General features: G+C 33.8%; 1 protein-coding gene across 1 annotated transcript in view; it reads right to left on the reverse strand.

The window, feature by feature from the left end:
- Bcs1 (mitochondrial chaperone BCS1) overlaps positions 1-18,176 on the reverse strand; it is a 71,972-nt gene that overhangs the window by 24,050 nt on the left and 29,746 nt on the right. Inside the window, exons 4-5 of the mRNA XM_090410906.1 lie at positions 16,719-16,913; positions 16,539-16,602 (exon numbers count right to left, since the gene is read on the reverse strand). Coding sequence (XP_090267032.1) covers positions 16,539-16,602; positions 16,719-16,913 — 259 coding nt within the window. The remainder of the gene's footprint in view (positions 1-16,538; positions 16,603-16,718; positions 16,914-18,176) is intronic.

Genomic DNA, 18,176 nt, shown 5'->3' on the forward strand with positions numbered 1-18,176 from the left:
GCATCCAGCTTGTTCTTCAACAAGCTTTTCTTCCACAATTCTTCTCAACCATTTCTCAAGTATACTTGCATAGATCTTGCCAAGAACACTCAGTAGGGAAATACCTCTGTAATTCTCACATTCAGTTTTATTTCCCTTTTTATATATGAATACTATGAGAGCTCTACTCCAATCAATGGGAATTCATCCCTCTGTCCACTCTCTGAACTATGCAGTGCAGCCACTGTAAGACTTTTATACCACCATGCTTCAACATTTCTGGTCGAATATCATCTATTCCTGCTGCCTTTCCATATTTCAAGCCTCTGATGGCTTTTTCTACTTCAAGTATGGATATGTATTCCTGACTGTATGCCTGTTGAGTGTTTTTTGCCACTGTGCTATCACTGCTTGTTTCATTTAGCAATTTTTCAAAGTAATTACTCCATACTTCAAGGATTTCTTTTTCTCCCGTTTTCATATCACCTTTATCATCTCTAACTCCTTTTATAGCACTCTTTCCTCCATTTCTAAGCTTCTTCAACAACCTCCAGAATATCTTATCACCTTCTTGATATTTATTTTCTATGTTCTTGCCAAAGTCCTCCCATGACTTTTGTTTAGCTAGTTTTACACAGTGTTTAGCTTTCTTACATTTGTCTCTGTATTCTCTAAGAGCAAAAGCTGACTTATTTGCCAGGAACTTTTGATATGCTTTCTTCTTTTCCTTCACTGCCTCTTTAACTTCCTGTGTTCAACATAAAGTTCTGATTTTTCTATCCTTTTTCATTGTGTCGGTTGCTTTTTCTAAAGCATCAAAAAATTCCTCCACTTCTACCTTAGTAGAACCTTCTGTGGGACCATAGGCACAAATAAGTCCCATTGTCCAGTTCCCCATTCTCATATTTGCCCACATCACTCTACTTGAGACTGCCTACCATTCAAGAAGATTAGCCTCATATTTTGTGTTGAATACTATGGCTACTCCTTCTTTTACTTGATTGTCATTTCCTGAATATACATTTTGTATTTATTGCTCAGAAAGATCTCACCAGTTTTTGTCTTTTTTGTTTCTGTCACCCCTATTATGTCGATCTGGTACTTATCTAATTCTTCAGCTAGCTCTATTTCTTTGCCATTCAGGCTTTTTATGCTGATAGTACCGATCTTTAGCTCTGGTGATGTTGAGTTGGGGTATGTTTTCAGATTTGTTCCAGTAGTTGACTTTTCGCTGTTTGCCCTGGTTCCCTGCTGAAAACAATAGGGGGGGGGGGCCTTGTTTAACTGGGCAATGCCCCAGCCAGCATGAAATTTTTTCATGTTGTACCATCATTTTCTATATTGGTTTAAGCCAATAAGAATACAATTTGGTCAGCTAAATCCCAAATTGGCAGCCCATCCTCGTTTGTTCAGTATCTAGGTAGATACCCAACATGGGTGCACCACGAGAAGGTGAGGATTGGACATTAGGTCAGAAGCCCTGGTCGGTTCTCTGCATTCCTTTAAAGGCTATGCGGAGGTCTCCTCTCAAAAAAATAATTTCTGAATGAGTAAAAAATAAATAAAATATAAAAATAAAATATTTTTAACACACTTAGAAATAAACTTTAAAAACTCACTGTTCCTTTAAAAAACTGTCAAAAGAAGTTATCAATTATTCAATAATAATAATAATTAAATAAAATAAGTAGATAATTTGTACTCTCTTTTTTAACATTCATTTCCCATTATCCGTCTCTTTTAATCACTTCAAGAAATTGCTCTACCAGTCTAGATTGCCTTGAGTTGCCTCAGTACACTATTATAATACAATCCCTTGCTCAGGGACTGTACTTATTCATCTTATTATTGTAGTACATAATATGATCTCTACTCCAAATTACAGCAAAATTAAGAGGTGATTTGGAACTTCCAAAATAAAATACAAAACACCAGCTGATTTTTATCATTGGGTTTCTACCTAATTTTACTGAAGAGGGTCTATACTGACCTGAAAAAACAAGCATATAGTTAACAAATTCTTAATATGTATTACGTTTTTATGAAAGTAGGAGTACACTTTTAATAACCAGAGCAGGTTAGAAAATATAGATATATTTCTGAGGTGGTCAAGTTTTAAACAATATATATTTCTATAATTAAATAAAAGAATTATAAATACTCATTATTATGTTATAGTCAAGTAAACAAATGATGTTTACATTTGAAACTAAAATGTTTCAAATGTGAGTAGAGCATATGAAAACACAGATCCTTCGACATATAAGCTGCCTTGGATATATTACTTAAAAGACACAAACTCTGCCCAAGAGCCTGCATTTAATCATCTCTCTCTAGTGAACATTATAACAAACTCTGGAAACTGCTGAATAAAGTCCTATAGGCCCAATGCTATTCAAAAGAAAATTCACTATAAAAAAACTATTTAAAAAAAAAACTACTTCTCTGGTCCATACAAGTTTGAAGTTTGTTGTAGTGAAATTTAACTTTGGTTTTTGTTAATGCTGTTGATTAAGAATTTCAGCAAGGTATTCAGGATTCCCTTAACACCAAAACACCTTGACACCATTTTGGTGTTGAGGGATTTTTTTTTTTTTTTTTTTTGTGGAGATTTTGAGAGAGAAAAATGCTTTTGAAAATGACAAAATTTGAGAGTAGAAATTATAGCTACTTATTCCAAAGTGATATTTATGGTGTAATTGACACCAGCTATGTAGCTGATATTTTCAGTTTTCTTGCCTATTTTCATAGTTGTTAACTGATTTGCATACCAAATTTATGACAGCAATTATTTCATTTTAATCTGGATAAAGATGACTTGTAGTAGAGTTATTTCAAAATATTAAGTTTAATATATCCTATTTGAATGTCAGGTTTAATGCCATTTTCTTTAATGATGATTATGAATAACAACAGCTATAACCCTGACTTACACCAGACTTATCAAACTAATGTAGTCCTTTTTCAGTTCTAAATATGATTTACAATGATTTATATATGGTTTACATCATGCTGCTTGTTTGTTTTTTAAATGAAACTTTTTTTTTTTAAATCAACAAATTCAACTAGACTATATTCCAATGATGTTTCAACTGTCACAAGGTGAAAATATGGTCTTGGCAATCGTTATTTGACTTAACCCAGCTTGCTCTTATTCAATTTTCCCTTCAACTATTTTTCTTAGTCCTTTTTTTCAAGTATGTTTACTTGTTTTTTTCCTGGAATTCTCATTAAGGAAATTACTCCATAATTCACATACTGTTTTATACAATGAGAGCTGTACTCAGGGCTTGAAAAAATTTTTGCTAGCACAAGAATCAGGTAAATAACTCTCACTGGTGAGATGTCGGCCTGGATGTACTCTACTATAGTTGCCTAATATATCAATAGTTGCATGTTTGATCCAGATCTGATCCAATTTTATAAGCTTTTGTTAATGCTAATTTTTTACCCTCTATAACTACCAATGTTGAAATAAATGTTATTATTATTTTTTTATTAATGATACATGATCATTATCACACATCCATCTTTACTTCTAACACATGTCTTGAATCACTTTTATAGAAAAAAAAAGCACAATTTCTTCCCTTTCCATGAAACAAACATAAAAGCATTCAGTAATATAAAAACTCAATAAAATAAAACCCCTACTTAGTGGGTATCTGAATTCTGAGTGGGTGCGAAACATTGGTGGACACGGCCAGTGATGTAATATGACACAGTAGTGACTCCAAAAACAACTGAAAAACATTTAGGTTAGAACTGATTAAAAAAAAATATATATATATATATATTTTTGGAGAAAATAAAAATAAAATAAATCTGTAATAATTCTTCTTTAACTTTCCAAATTATATAATATCCACTGTTAAGTTTCTAATTCTACATAATCCATCAATGGGTAAAAAATGTGCTAATTATTACCATCTGCTGTGCACCTATTTTAGGTTTGTCATGTTGCAATTAATGGTTACCTGAGTGCTCTCTAAAGCTAAAATGAAAATAATAAAACGATCCAAGCACTGTTCAGAGATTTTCATGCGAGTGCATTTTTGATCTGCTGTGAGCAGTGCGGCACCCATCTTGCATAAAGCTTTTTCATTTGCAATTCTTCAAGCAAAATATATCCTACACGTTCTTTTGAAATGTCTATAGTCTCAGCAGTTTCACGCAATTTGACTCACCGGTCATCCAATACCATATCGTGCACTTCATCAATGATTTCTGGTGTGTTGTTACACTTTTTGGACATCCTTCATGTGGATCATCTTCAAGGCTGGTATAGCCACATTTAAACTCGGCAGCCCATTTCTTAATTGTCAAACACGAAGGAAAAGAGTGCCCATAAACTTTTGTGAAACCTCGAATGAATTTCTTTTGGCATTAAACTTTCTTTTACAAAGAATTTTATAACCACACGATACACAATTTTATCCATTTTAAGGGATAAAGACAACACTTTTGCTTCAGATAACTGTATAAAACAAACTACTTGATAGAATGACTTGCAATTTCACATGGATGCCTATGACAGATGTACCAACTTAGAAAAAAAAAAATCTTGCCAACAGTATTGCCATCTATGGTTCAGGCCAAGAACTTTTCAGATCACCCTCGTATTATATACTGTATCCTTACAATAAAGTAAGAATACAATATATAATACGAGCTAGAGAAAACAAAATATTATTAAGAAAATCATAGATGGCAACACCAATGGCAACCTATAGTACAAAAAATAATGTACTATAGGTTGGTTGATCAACCTATAGTACATTAGTACCATATATGAGTAGTTTATGTTTACAGTATTGTACTGTAATTTTCAATACCATAAGTTTACGTCATCTGTTTAAAGATGAATCATCTTTTTGTCAGTACCTACATCAATATTGTCATCTTATATGACAAAACACTGTACATGTTATGCGTATTACTAGCACTAGACATCAAAAATGAAAAAGAAATGCAAAAAAGAAATTCGTATTTATTTAAAGGTACCAATTCATGCACTGATAATGAAGCAGCAGCAATATGATTGCATTATGGTAGCCTAGCCTATACACTAATGAATGAATGGTTATAAAATTTTTAACTTATGGTAATTAATTAATTAATAACAGTTAATTTTATCCAGTTATTTAATATTGCATCTTTACATTTGTTTACATTTTCTGGACTGTGAATGACACCATGTATGGTCTGTAAGTATTTGTGTGTGTGTGCGTGAGTTTGATAAATTTTAACTTTTTATGATAGATTTGTGTATATGTTATGGTAGTAAATGATAAAATAGACTAGTAGCTACATGTGTTTTATGCATTCATGGTATATTTTAATTTTTTCGATATTTCTAAGCTATGCTGTTCATCTGTGAGTTTTTTCAAATTGTCGCAAATCTCCAAAAAATTTTCCAATATATTTATTGAAAAAAAAAAAAAAAAATCTGCATATAAGTGGATTCACAGAGTTCAAACCCTTGTTGTTCAAGGGTCAACTGTATACAAAAAAACTACTGACAACATGAAACAGAATTGCCATTACATAAATAAACCCACAACTGAGCTGAAACTCCTCTTCCAGTTTTTTTTTTTTTTTTTCCATCATGGACGAGCAGACAAGCACATTTTTTAAGCCTCGACCATACTTAACCTTCAGCCTTTTGGAGAGCCTACTAAATTATGCCACTGAACAACTTTCATACCACCATATTTCACATTTCAGTTAAATATCATTTACTCAACCTGCCTTTTTACATTTTAGGTTTCTGACAGTTTTTTGTACCTCAAATACTGATCTTCAGTTTTCATTATTATTATTATTATTATTATTCCGGGCAACTCCAAGGAGTCGATAGACTCATCGAGGGAGGCCCTAACATCATGTCAAGAACAGCTATTTGACATTCATACAGTATCTATCATACCTTGCCTTGTGAATGACTATGAACTCATTCACAGTCGTAGCACTACAACAGACTCTGGAAGCTTATTCCACTCATTCACCACTCTCCAAGTAAAAAACCTAGCTCTAACACCCTTGTCAACCACACTCTTGCCCAGCTTCCATGCATGGCCACTAGTCCTCCCACCACCAGTCCTATTTTCAAAAATATCTTCTGGATCAATCTTATAGAAACCCTTCAGTAATTTGAATGTCTCAATCATATCACCCCTCCTTCGCCTATCGACCAATTTCTGCAACCCACAAATCTTCAACCTATTCTCATAAGGTTCATTCCACAGACCTGTTATCATCTTGGTCACTCGTCTCTGGACCCTCTCCACTTCCTTCCCATCACAAAGAAACCCTGGTGCCCATAACTAGGCACAGTAGTCCAGATGGGGTCTTATCAAGGCTCGATACAGAGGAACAACAACTTGTTTGTCTCTGCATGTTAAAGTATTTTTCAGAAGCCAAGTGATTTGATGAGCTGATTTAGTCACTTATGCAAAGTGCCCCCTAAACTTCAATTCCCTATCCACCAACACTCCCAAATCCCTGGTCTCATCAATCTCCTGGAGTACGGTCCCACCAATGTGATATACTGCTGCTATTCTTTTCACCCCAAAGTGCATAACCTTACACTTTGCCACATTAAACTGACATCCATTTTTCCTAGCCCAGTCCTCCAAACTATCCAAATCATCCTGTAAAATTTTGACATGCTATGCACTCACAATTGCTCTACCCAACTTTGCATCATCAGCAAACACGTGAACACTTCCTCTCAGATCCTTTCCTATATCATTGATGAACAAATTGAAAAGCAGTGGTCCAAGAACTGAGCCCTGCGGCACACCACTAGTCACAAGCCATCTTTTAGACTCCACTCCTGAATAAACCACTCTCTGGTATCTCTCCTTCAACCACCCTCCTATCCATCTCACCAACCCTATATCCATCCCATCTGCTCCAGTTTACTGATTAGGGTTCCATGTGGTATCCTGTCAAAGGCCTTGGCAAGATCCAGTAGTATCACTGTAAACCCATTACCCATATCCAGTTCAGCCATCAGTGTGTTATAAAACATGAGCAAGTTACTGAGGCATGATCTACCCTTCACAAAACCATGTTGTCCCCCATACAATATCCCATTTTCATCTATCCAATCCTGTATTCTTTTCTTGACTAATTTCTCTAAGACCTTGACAATGATTCCTGATATGCTAATCGGTCGGTAATTTACAACAGCAGTCTTGGAACCACCTTTACACAGTGGAACTATTTTCCCCACTTTCCACCCCCTCGGGACTAACCCAGACCCGAGACTCAAATTAAACAAAATGGTGAATGGTACTGACAATTCTTTAGCTGCTTCTCTTACGACACGAGCTGGTATACCATCCAATCCCACAGATGTATTGACATTGAGGTTATGCAATAGACTACTCACCTCCACTTTATTCACCACAATTCCCATATAATCTACTGGTTCATTCGTTCCTGCAATGTCACCACCTGGATGATATATTCTTGCAAAGTGCTCACTCAGTAACTCAACTATATCAACTGATTCAGTTATCTCCCTACCATCGGCATTCTTTAAAATCATTCTGCCATATACATTTTTCCTTTTACTTGCAACATATCGAAAAAACTGTTTAAGATTCTCTTTAGCCTGCATGGCCAATGTTCTTTCGTAATCCTTTTTTTGCTTTTCTTACTACACTCGTTACCATTCTGGCCTACGCTTTATACCGTTCATGTGCCTGCCGGTCACCTTTCTCCTTAAATTCCCTCCATAGTTGTTTCTCTTTTTGCAGCTCAAGCTTAATGGTGTTATTCATCCATTTAAACCCTACTTGATTTTTATTCGGACTCTAGGTTACAGTCAGCCATTGCTTCATGCAAACACTTCTTAACTGCCTCCCATGCACTATCAACTTCTAGCCCTTGCAGTTGTACATGCCATGCCACTGAACCAATCAAACTCCTAAGCTTGTCATACTTACCAGCCCGATAATTCCACATGTACCCTGTCTTAATTGAAAATTCCACACCTTTAGCCACCTCCCAAGTCAAGACCCTATGATCACTCTCACCAATTGGTGGCAATGTGGTCATATTTGTTACAGCCAAATCCTCAGATGTAATTACTAGGTCAAGCACTCTCTGACCCCTAGTATTTTCCATTACATGCTGTTGCAGATAGTTATCCCTTAATAACTGCATAAAATCCAATTCCTTTCCTCCCATGTGTCCTCTCCTCACTCCATTCAATGCGACTTTCAATAGTTGAAATCTCCCATAATAATTACCCTCCTTCATATATCAACTTTATGATCTTTTTTTTGTTGTTGTACTCTTTCTTACAATTTTAAACTTATTTTTTCTTAATAACCTCTGAAACATTCTGTCATATTCATGAATATGGCAGAATGTTCTTCTTCTTCTTCTTCGTCTATGATCTCTTATGCTTTTAAGCGTCGAGATTTTGCCAAAGAGATTTCCATGCCGTCCTGTCCAAGGTTTGTTGTTTTGCTTCTTTCCAGTTAATTCCCTTCTTTTCCAATTTTTCTTTAATTTCCTTTTGCCAACCTTTCCTGGGTCTGCCTATGTTTCTTTTTCCTATTTTCTGGCTTTCGTATACAGTTTTTGCTATTCTTCCTTCTTCCATTCGATTGAGATGTCCAAACCATCTCATTTGGGCTTGTGTCAATGAATTGATTCAGAGGTGCAACTTGAAGGCTGTCTCTTATGGTTTGATTTCTTATTCGGTCTAGTCTTGTTTTTTGTGTCACTTTCCTGAGATATTTCATTTGTTGTTTGTAGTTTATTTGTGTTTCCTGTTGTTAAACACCAAGACTCACAACTGTATGTTAATGTTGGTAGAAACACTAAACGGTACACTGCCATTTTGGTATTTTGGGTGACTTCTTTCTTATCTAGGAGTGGGCCTTTCATTGCATAGAATAGCTTTGTTCTCCCTCTTATCCTGTTGTTAATTTCTGTGTCTAGTCTACCATCTTCTTGTATATATGATCCCAAGTATTTAAAGGAGTGGACTTGCTCCAGTTGGTGATTCTCTATTTTTATTATGTGTTTTTGTTGGTTTCTAGATATGATCATTGTTTTAGTTTTGTTTATATTTATGATCATATTCCTTTTCTTTGTTTCTTCATAATAGCAGAATGTTTCAGAATCAAAATCATTTCATAATTTTTGTTCAGCTTTATATAGGCTTTTTTAATTCAAGGTGAGTTAGCTAATCTCATACAGAAGTAGCAGCTTTTCTTCTCCTGGAAATGAATTTTTTTTTTTTTCCCATACCACAAACAGGCAAATCAGCCAGAAAACACATGCAATTAACAAAAATACTATGTAATGGGCAATAGATGGTATAATGTGGACCACAAATTTAATAGTGCAGATAGTAGCGGCATAATTCTATGTAGCAAAAGCAGATGCTTGCAACAAGTTCTCAGACTCTATGGAGGGAGCATGTCATAATAATACTAATTATGTTCTCTCTGTGCACATAAAGGACAAGACAATGTATAATAAATATATAGTCAAAAAGCCAGTACAATGGAATACTGAGAAATAGATATAGTAACTCCTACGTTTATCTAGGACAACAGATAGCAGTAGACTGAGGCTGTGAAGCTCCACAGTGCTAAGAAACTATATATAGAATTCAACTTAGTTAGGTAGCCTTTGGAAAACACTGTGAAGCAGCCAAAAAGAAACATCCCAACCTGCCTGTAGAGAAAATTATTTGACAGTTGTATACTTCTGGTTATAACATGTGAAAGTCAAACATGGCAGATGAATGCCCGTGTGAGATTAGATTACCCCACTTATTGAAGGCCTAAAATGGTTTAAAAACATTCCATGTTGGTTCTCTCTAAAGAAGAGTTTCAGTATTATCAAGCCCTCAGCCTCCATTGCATTAATATACTATAAGGTTACAAACCTTTTATAGGTGGGATTCATATTAAAAATTACATTTTCATTTCAAATGGGATATTTAGTTTGTCCTTGTGTCTTGGCCCATTCTGAAGGCATCAGTATCAACAAAAACATAATTAATAAATTACTTAAATAAAGAGCCAATAGGCTTCACTTTGGCAATGTAACATTATTTAAATTAAGGGGATATTAAATCTCACATTATTTCAAAGCCGAATAAGAAACTCAAAAATAGGAATCAAAGAGTTTCATGCCGAATATAGCAAACTATAAAAGTTTCGGTGGACTGTAGCATAAGCTAAAGCACATAGTTCAACACTAGGGCAACTCATTGCAAAGGTGGGTAAAGTTCTGATCACTATTCTTAGTATTACCCATAATGTAAAACACATCTCCTAGGAGATGTTTGATGTTATACATTATGGTGGAAGGTCACTACCCAGACCGGTTTCGACCTTTATTGAGGTCTCATATGGTATTATCTGGTCTACCTACTCACTGATGAGACCTCAATAAAGATCGAAACCAGTCTGGGTAGTGACCTTCCACCATAATGTATAACATCAAACATCTCCTAGGAGATGTGTTTTACATTATGGGTAATACTAAGAATAGTGATCAGAACTTTACCCACCTTTGCAATGAGTTGCCCTAGTGTTGAACTATGTGCTTTAGCTTACGCTACAGTCCACCGAAACTTTTATAGTTTGCTATAATCGGCATGAAACTCTTTGATTCCTAATTGTGAATTTCTTATTCGGCTTTGAAATAATGTGGAATTTAATATCTCCTTAATTTAAATAATTAATAAGCTTTTTTTTGTTTTGTTTTTTTTTTTGTTTCGCGAGTATTTTCTATGAACTTATGAACACTTTTTTTATCAGTAATGAACACTTTTTTTATCAGTATCAGTTCATATGTGAACTTATGAACACTTTTGTTATCAGTAATGACCAGTAAACATCCCAAAAGAAATTTAGCAGATATTTACTATTATTATTAGTATTGTCTTTTTTATCCAAATTTTCCCAAGACATTTTCTACTCTGCTGTTTTCTTTGACAACTGTCCTATTTCTGATGATTCAAAAAAATTAGTTCTTCCTTATTAGAGCCTTCTGTGGGACCCTATGCACAAATAAGTCTCGTGGTCCACTTTCCCATTTTGAAATCTGTCCATATTACATTACTTGAAATTGACTTCTGTTCAAGAAGTTTAGCTTCATGTTTCGTATTGGTAATACTATAACTACTCCTCCTTTCTCTGATTGCTAATGCCAAAAATCAAATCATCTTGTAGTTATTATTTAGAAAAATATTTAGTCTCAATGACATCAATTATGCGACATAATAGTTCTGTAGTATTTATGCTATCTTCATTTTTTACTGATTTCTTCTTTTCTACTGATGCTTCTTAAGGCTGATGGTGTCATTTTTGGTTCTGTTTATGTTGTTCGAGCAGCTAACTTTTCACTACTTGCTCTGATTCTCTGACTTTCCAAATTGTCAGGGCACCCACACTTCAGCATTTATATGAACACCTAATAACAGGTAGCACCACAGAAAGATGAATAGGCAGTGGATCAGAAATCACAGTCAGTTCTACGCATTCTTCATTAGCCATGTAGCGGTCTCATCCCAGTTATATAGCTTTGACATATAAGTAATCCCAAAAAAAATCTCTCAAAATGAAGCAAATCTTAAAATTTCTTACAATTCAAATAAATAACCAGCGAGATATCAGATGTACTTCAACCTTAATGTGTGGTCATTTCTTTTCCTCTTTCACAATAATTATTGAATCCTTTTTTTCTCTTAAATACTTATATAAAAAAACAGACAACATCTCTCTTAATACATTAGGCTTAGTCTAATATGTTAAGAACGATATCTTGCTATTGCTATGCTGGCTTCTTGTGAACCAACTTGTGCTGCAATGGAATGGTTTATATTATCTCCATAGTTTTGTCTGTTAACTGTATGTTCTTTGGACTGTTTGTTTTACAAGGGGAGGGGGGAAGAAGTAAGATTTCTCCTTCACTTACTTCAAATAAGGGGGAAAATTTTGTCACATCCATATGAAATTAGTTCCTCACCTTCAGCTGAAGAGCTCTTATAAATGTTTTTTACATTCTTAATGAGCTTTGAACCCAGATCTTTCCAACAAAAAGACAAACATTTTGTATAAGTGGTTTTTTGTAAGAATTTGAATTTTTGTATGAATATTTACAATAAAAATTAGCTTCAAATAATAATTATTTTCTTTAGTGTTCATAATTGAAATTAAAGTCATTTGGTAGTTACATTTTATTGATACTTCATTGAACAGAAGCTGGTTACTGTGCCTATTAACATGCTCCTTTCCATGTGGATCAAAAAAACTTTATGATTACAAAGTTTCAATTTAGGTGATAATTAAAACTTACCTGTGAATAATGCTCCAGAAAGACAATCTTGATTATATTGCATTATGAGTGGTAACATTTCACTTATTTGTGAGTTACTGTGTTTGCCTTCATAGTTTAAATCTGTCAAAACTAGGGTGTCCATCTTCCAAATATTCTGATACATAGTGAATAGTGCTGTACATTTCCCAGCATCTAAACGGTAAGACTATCTCATGTGACTGTTGCTGTTGAAACAGAGAATATAATAATTTGGTAAAAGGGGCTGAACATTTTACTACTGTGTACAGAACAAGAATGTTGTTTTGAGAAGCCTCACAGTTAATTTATAAAACTGATACAATCATAATACACTAGGCAAAAGATTTTATCTAGAAAGCTTCAAGTTACAATTATTGCTTAAATTGCTTTGCTTTTAGAGGATCATGAGTTAAAAGGGTTACTGCCAAAGGATTATAATTGAGAAATATAACTTTTTGGAACAGTATACTATTGAACTATTTGGAACAATATATATAACAGAACACATTAAGCTAAAGGCTTCATCTAATCGAAAGCTTCAAGTTAAAATTAAGGCTTGAACTGCTTTTAGAAGCTCACAAGATAAAATAGTGCCAAAGAATTATAATTTGGAAAAAACTTTTGGAAGAGTACAGTGATACAGTAAGTGAGACAAAGAAACAGGTTTTTTGTTAAACAAAGTTGTAGCTGCCTTCTGAGAAAAGAAAGAAAAAAAATTCTTTAAAAAAATAAAATCCTAACTGTAGACTCCAGAAGTAAACTCATATGTGAATCCAAGAGTCAGCAGGATATCAGTAGTATATGCAAGTCATCATCCATAGTTGACAACAGTTTCCAAAAAATTAAGATAAGAGAAATCTTCATATAAGAAAGCTATGTGTTTTTTTTTAATGTCATTTTCACATTAAAAAAAAGTTTAAAGGTTATTAATAAACCTACAGTACATTTGTACCATGGGTGGGCTAAGGATTTTTTTCCCACTTTTATTAATTTTATATATATTTTTGTAATTTTTTATTTAATTTTACATAGTCCAGAAACCCTGCTCTAGAGACCAAACATGGAACTGTTTCAAGTCACTTCAGGCCTCCAATAAGCAGGCCGGTTTCGACCTTTATTGAGGTCTCATCAGTGGGAGCCATACCCAAAAGTGGTGATACTAAGGCAGAAGCAATGGAGAGGTCATATTTACTTATATGAGTTGCCAAAAGGTGTGCCACCTTATTATTAAATTACTCTGGATTTAGAGAAAGATGTTGGAAGTCCATTGCTTCTGCCTTAGTCACCACTTTTGGGTCTTGCTCCCACTGAAGAGACTTTAATAAAGGTCGAAACCAGTCTGGGTAGTGGCCCTTCCCTTAATGCACAGCATTATTCATGTCTGCAAGGAGATGTGCTTTGCATTATGTGAGATACTAAGACAAGGAGTGATGAGAGCTTGGTCCACCTTTACTATGAGTTGCCTCAGTCCTGAAGATACCTCAGGAACAAACTGTTTGCTTACACTTGGATAAAGGATTAAACTAAATTTATTATACCAATAAGCAGGATGGTGGTCTCACACTGGGAGATGAAATTCGCCTCTCACCATGTTACTCCAAAGATAAGAAAAATCTAGAAATTTACAAGATATTTCCAACATTGTTTTCAATTTCAGTGATTTAAAAAAGTGCTTAGAAATTGGACATAAAAACTTTAAGAAGAGAGGAAGAAGTCATTATAACAGATATTCAGTGCAATTCTGATTTATAGACTAAACTAAGAAGCTTTATTTTAGTTGAAATAAAAGCAACATTAAATGTTGAGTCTGTGGTTTATTTATTTATAACTGATTTGAAGATGTCTTCAGTAAAAATTGCTAGCTTACCCAAACTCAGTTAATATCTATGGAGTGAAAGAAATCATACTGCTTTATAGTATATTTTTTGCAATATCATTTAGGAAAATGATGTTAGGAGAGAATAAATGACTACTATTTGGGTTATTTTTTGATCAAATTTATTTTAAAACAAAGTTATACCAACTAGTTTCACCAACTGTGGCTGCTGGCTTCATGAGGGTAAAAGATGTATAAAAATAGTAGGAACACTTGTTTTTTGTTCTTTGAATGCTAAAAACTGTTAACACTAAATAACCTAAATAGTAGTCATTTATTCTCTCCTATAGTTCATGTGGTCAAAAATAATAGTATTACCATCATGAAAATGATGTTAGTTTAAAAGATCATATTATTGTAAAATTTAATTGCTAAGCCAATAACATTTAAATAAACAGCAACATTTTTTAACATTCTACTAATTAATATTATCAATTATTTAACAGCTAATTAAGTTTGAAATGATACTGTAAAAATTAGCAAATGACATGCTTTTTTATAATAATAATAAAAGAAACAGTCAGCTCTCACTACTGAAAACATCCATTACAGCAAAAATTTAGTCTCAGCCAAAAACCCTATATCACCAATTCTATTTAAAAGAAAATTCATTATAGCAAACCATCCACTAAAAAAAAGTTGTAAAATACTATAACAAAATATACCTTTAGGGGTCAAAGGTATATTTTGTTATAGTAGGTATATTTTGTTGACCCCTACAAGTTTCTATAAAGAGCTGACTGTATAATCCCAATCCAGGAATTGTGTCGTTTAATTATCACTATATACCAAGGCAACTAGTGGAAAAATTGGATCAACCTGCTAAGCAACTAAGTTTTGCATTAGCTTAGTTTATATAAATATGAAGTTTTATCCAGTATCTGATAAACATATTTAATATTGCAGTTAAATATATTCAATATTGCAGTTTGCATTGCACAATACAGTGTGCCTGTTAAATAACAAGACAGATTTTTTTTAACAGGTATACTGTATATAGAATTGGACAAAATAGTATATCATTTTAACTGCAAGAATGTATGCTCCTTCCAACAAGCACATGTGCATTATGATAGTCTCAGTAGTTCTTGTACAGACACTTTCTGAATGAGATGGTGTTAATGTTTTGCGTCAAAAATTTGAAAAACATCAAGCAGTGATAAAATTTCATTTTAAATTGTGCAAATCCATCTCAGAAACATTTAATGATCTTAAAATGCTGTACAATGATGACTGCTTATCACATGCATATATTTTAAAGTAGTGCACATGATTTTGAGATAGTAAATATTCAACCGAAGATAATCCATGACCAGGAAGGCTGTCTCAGTTCAGCCTTATAAAAGTGTGGAAAATGTTTGTGAGCTCATCAAGTGATTATCAAATAATCACTGCTCAGATGACTGAGAAATTAAATATCAGAAAGGAAGCACTCCATAAAATTTTGCTGGAAAATTTAGGGAAGAGAAAGATTTGTTTGTGATTCGTATCACACTCTTTGACTACTCAGCAGAGAGGATGTTGTGTTGCTTGCTTGCTGTGAATAATTCACTGAAATGGATGATCAAGATTGTAAATTTTAGAGATAAGACTGGTGTTTGTGACTGGTGATGAATCAGTGCTGCTAATATGACCCAGAAATCAAACATCAAAGTGTGTAATGTCCATCACTGACATCTCCAAGGTAGCAAAAGATTTGACTGCAGACGTCTCAAGTCAAAACAGTGCTATTCATGGAACTGTTCTAGAGGGCCAAATGGTTAACAGTTAATAACTGTTTAATAGCTCAAAATCATATCTTCAGATACTTACCAGCAGTTTTTTTTATTTGTATGAACAATGTAAACAATATATTGAGTTAAGGAGAGATTATACTCAGAATAAATAAGTGATTCATCTTCCTGTAGTTGCTCTTTATTTTTATACAAGTTCTATCTGATTATTTAACAGGCACATACTGTATACAGTATGTGCCTGTATGTGCCTGCAACAATATACAGTATACATACTGTATATTGTTGCATATATATTCTACTTTTTTTTTTTCTTTTTGTTAAATTTTCACATGAATATTTCCAGATACCTCTATTTAAATATGCTTTCAAACATTAACAGTTTACTTATCTGATAATAAAATATGATATAAAATCAGCAGATTTTCTAAAAGCCTGAATAATGTAATGTACATTTTCTAGTCTTAAAAGTCAAATAAAGTCAAAGCTCACGTTAAAAGAAGCAGATATGAAAAGAGAGTCGAAAACATGTTGCTATTCTAGCTAAGTGTTTTTTTAAAAGTGACTTTATTTAATAAAAATCTCCCTATTATACCTTAACAACTCACATGAAACTACTTTTTCCACAGCCAGGTGGTCCATATAAGAGATACCCTCTTCGGTATGGAATGCCTAGAACAGTGCAAAGGCAAAAATATTACAATAACAAAAGGAATCGGAACCTCTAAATCCAAACTACCAAACAAATTTATAAATTAGAAAAATGAAAGAAAACAAAAAATGATTACCTCTGTTTGTATACCACTGAGGAATACTAATAAATTCTTTTATATCTAAAAGGATTTTGTCTGCAATTCCTCTATCCAGTATTACAGATGAAATAGGTCTTCTCTTTCGTGGATGTCCAAATTGTCTCCATTCAGAACCTAGAGCAGTATACATTATGGTTCTTCCTTCCTGTTTTTTCAATGCAAGTCTTCTAGCTAACAAAAGCAAAGCGTTGAATTTATTTTATTTTTTTAATTCTTATTTAAACACTGTGAAACACCTGCAGAATGGAATTATACTGCAAAGCTGTTTTTATGAGAAGTAAATTCTGGAGAAACTGTCCCTGTTATCAATATAACAAACTAGTTTAGCAATTAAAATTATTATTAAAGGAAAGGATAATAAACATCCACTGTTAGTTTATAGACCAATAAAGAAACAATGTTTGTCTTTTGAAACTTTAATGTTTGGAAAGTGATTGAGAACTAACTAAACGCAACCTTCAGCAGAAGGAGCTTCCTTCATATTGCACTACTTTGTCTATTTGATTATAAAATAACAAATGGATATTTTATTATATTATAGTGATCTCACAATTATGTACAAAATCCACTCCTTGCATCCTTCTTCACTATACTCTTAAACAACTTCGAGGGATGGCTTCTGGTTCATCTCCTCTCACCTTCTACTTTTTATGATCCCATCTGTATTAATATGATAAAATCCTCCTCACTAACTTAAACATCTCTATTGTATCAGCTCTTTTCTTCTATCCACTAAACTCTGTAATTTATATTCCATTAACCTCCCTCCCTCCCTCTCTCTCTCTCTCTCTCCATAGCCAACATTCCAGAGTAATATTGCCTTAGTCAGGACCTTCTTCAATGTTTCCACATAACAATGAAAGCTTTCAATTATCCAACCTTCTCTTTCCCTTCTCATCCATCCCTTAGGATGGGTAGAGCCTCCTATTTAGGGGTTAATGCCGAATTAATGCAGCCAGCTCTTCATTCTTCTACTGCATAGTATCTTATGCTGTAGATCTGGGTGTTCACGGGGCCGGTTTGCCTGTTCTGAGGGACGAAAAATCCCTCAGAACAGGCAAATTTTTAATGTTATACAAAACCCTCCACTTCTGTATGAAACCTATTAACTCACCTTTAGTCAAAAGAGATCAGATAAAGGTTCCTCACATCATGGATAGGAATCAAACCCAAGTCTTTCCAACTAAAGGGCTTCATCTATATTGACTGAGCTATAGAGGCTCTATCCAACCTTTAAATAACCAAATTCATGTCTGCAGAAAAAAAATGAATGTCTGACATTAGTGCCATGTATGGGTAAGGATTAAAAGCAAGAAACCTAATGTATAATGATTGCAGTCTATGGGAAATGCCTGATGAAGATAGCTTTTCCACAGAAGCACAGGGATAGATGGAATGAAAGAGAAGGAGGTGAGTAGGTCAACGGATTTTGCA

Source organism: Typopeltis vanoorti, chromosome 21, assembly GCF_054136105.1.
Source record: "Typopeltis vanoorti isolate ZY-2024b chromosome 21, IOZ_Tvanoo_1.0, whole genome shotgun sequence".
NCBI classification, from domain to species: Eukaryota; Metazoa; Arthropoda; class Arachnida; order Uropygi; family Thelyphonidae; genus Typopeltis; species Typopeltis vanoorti.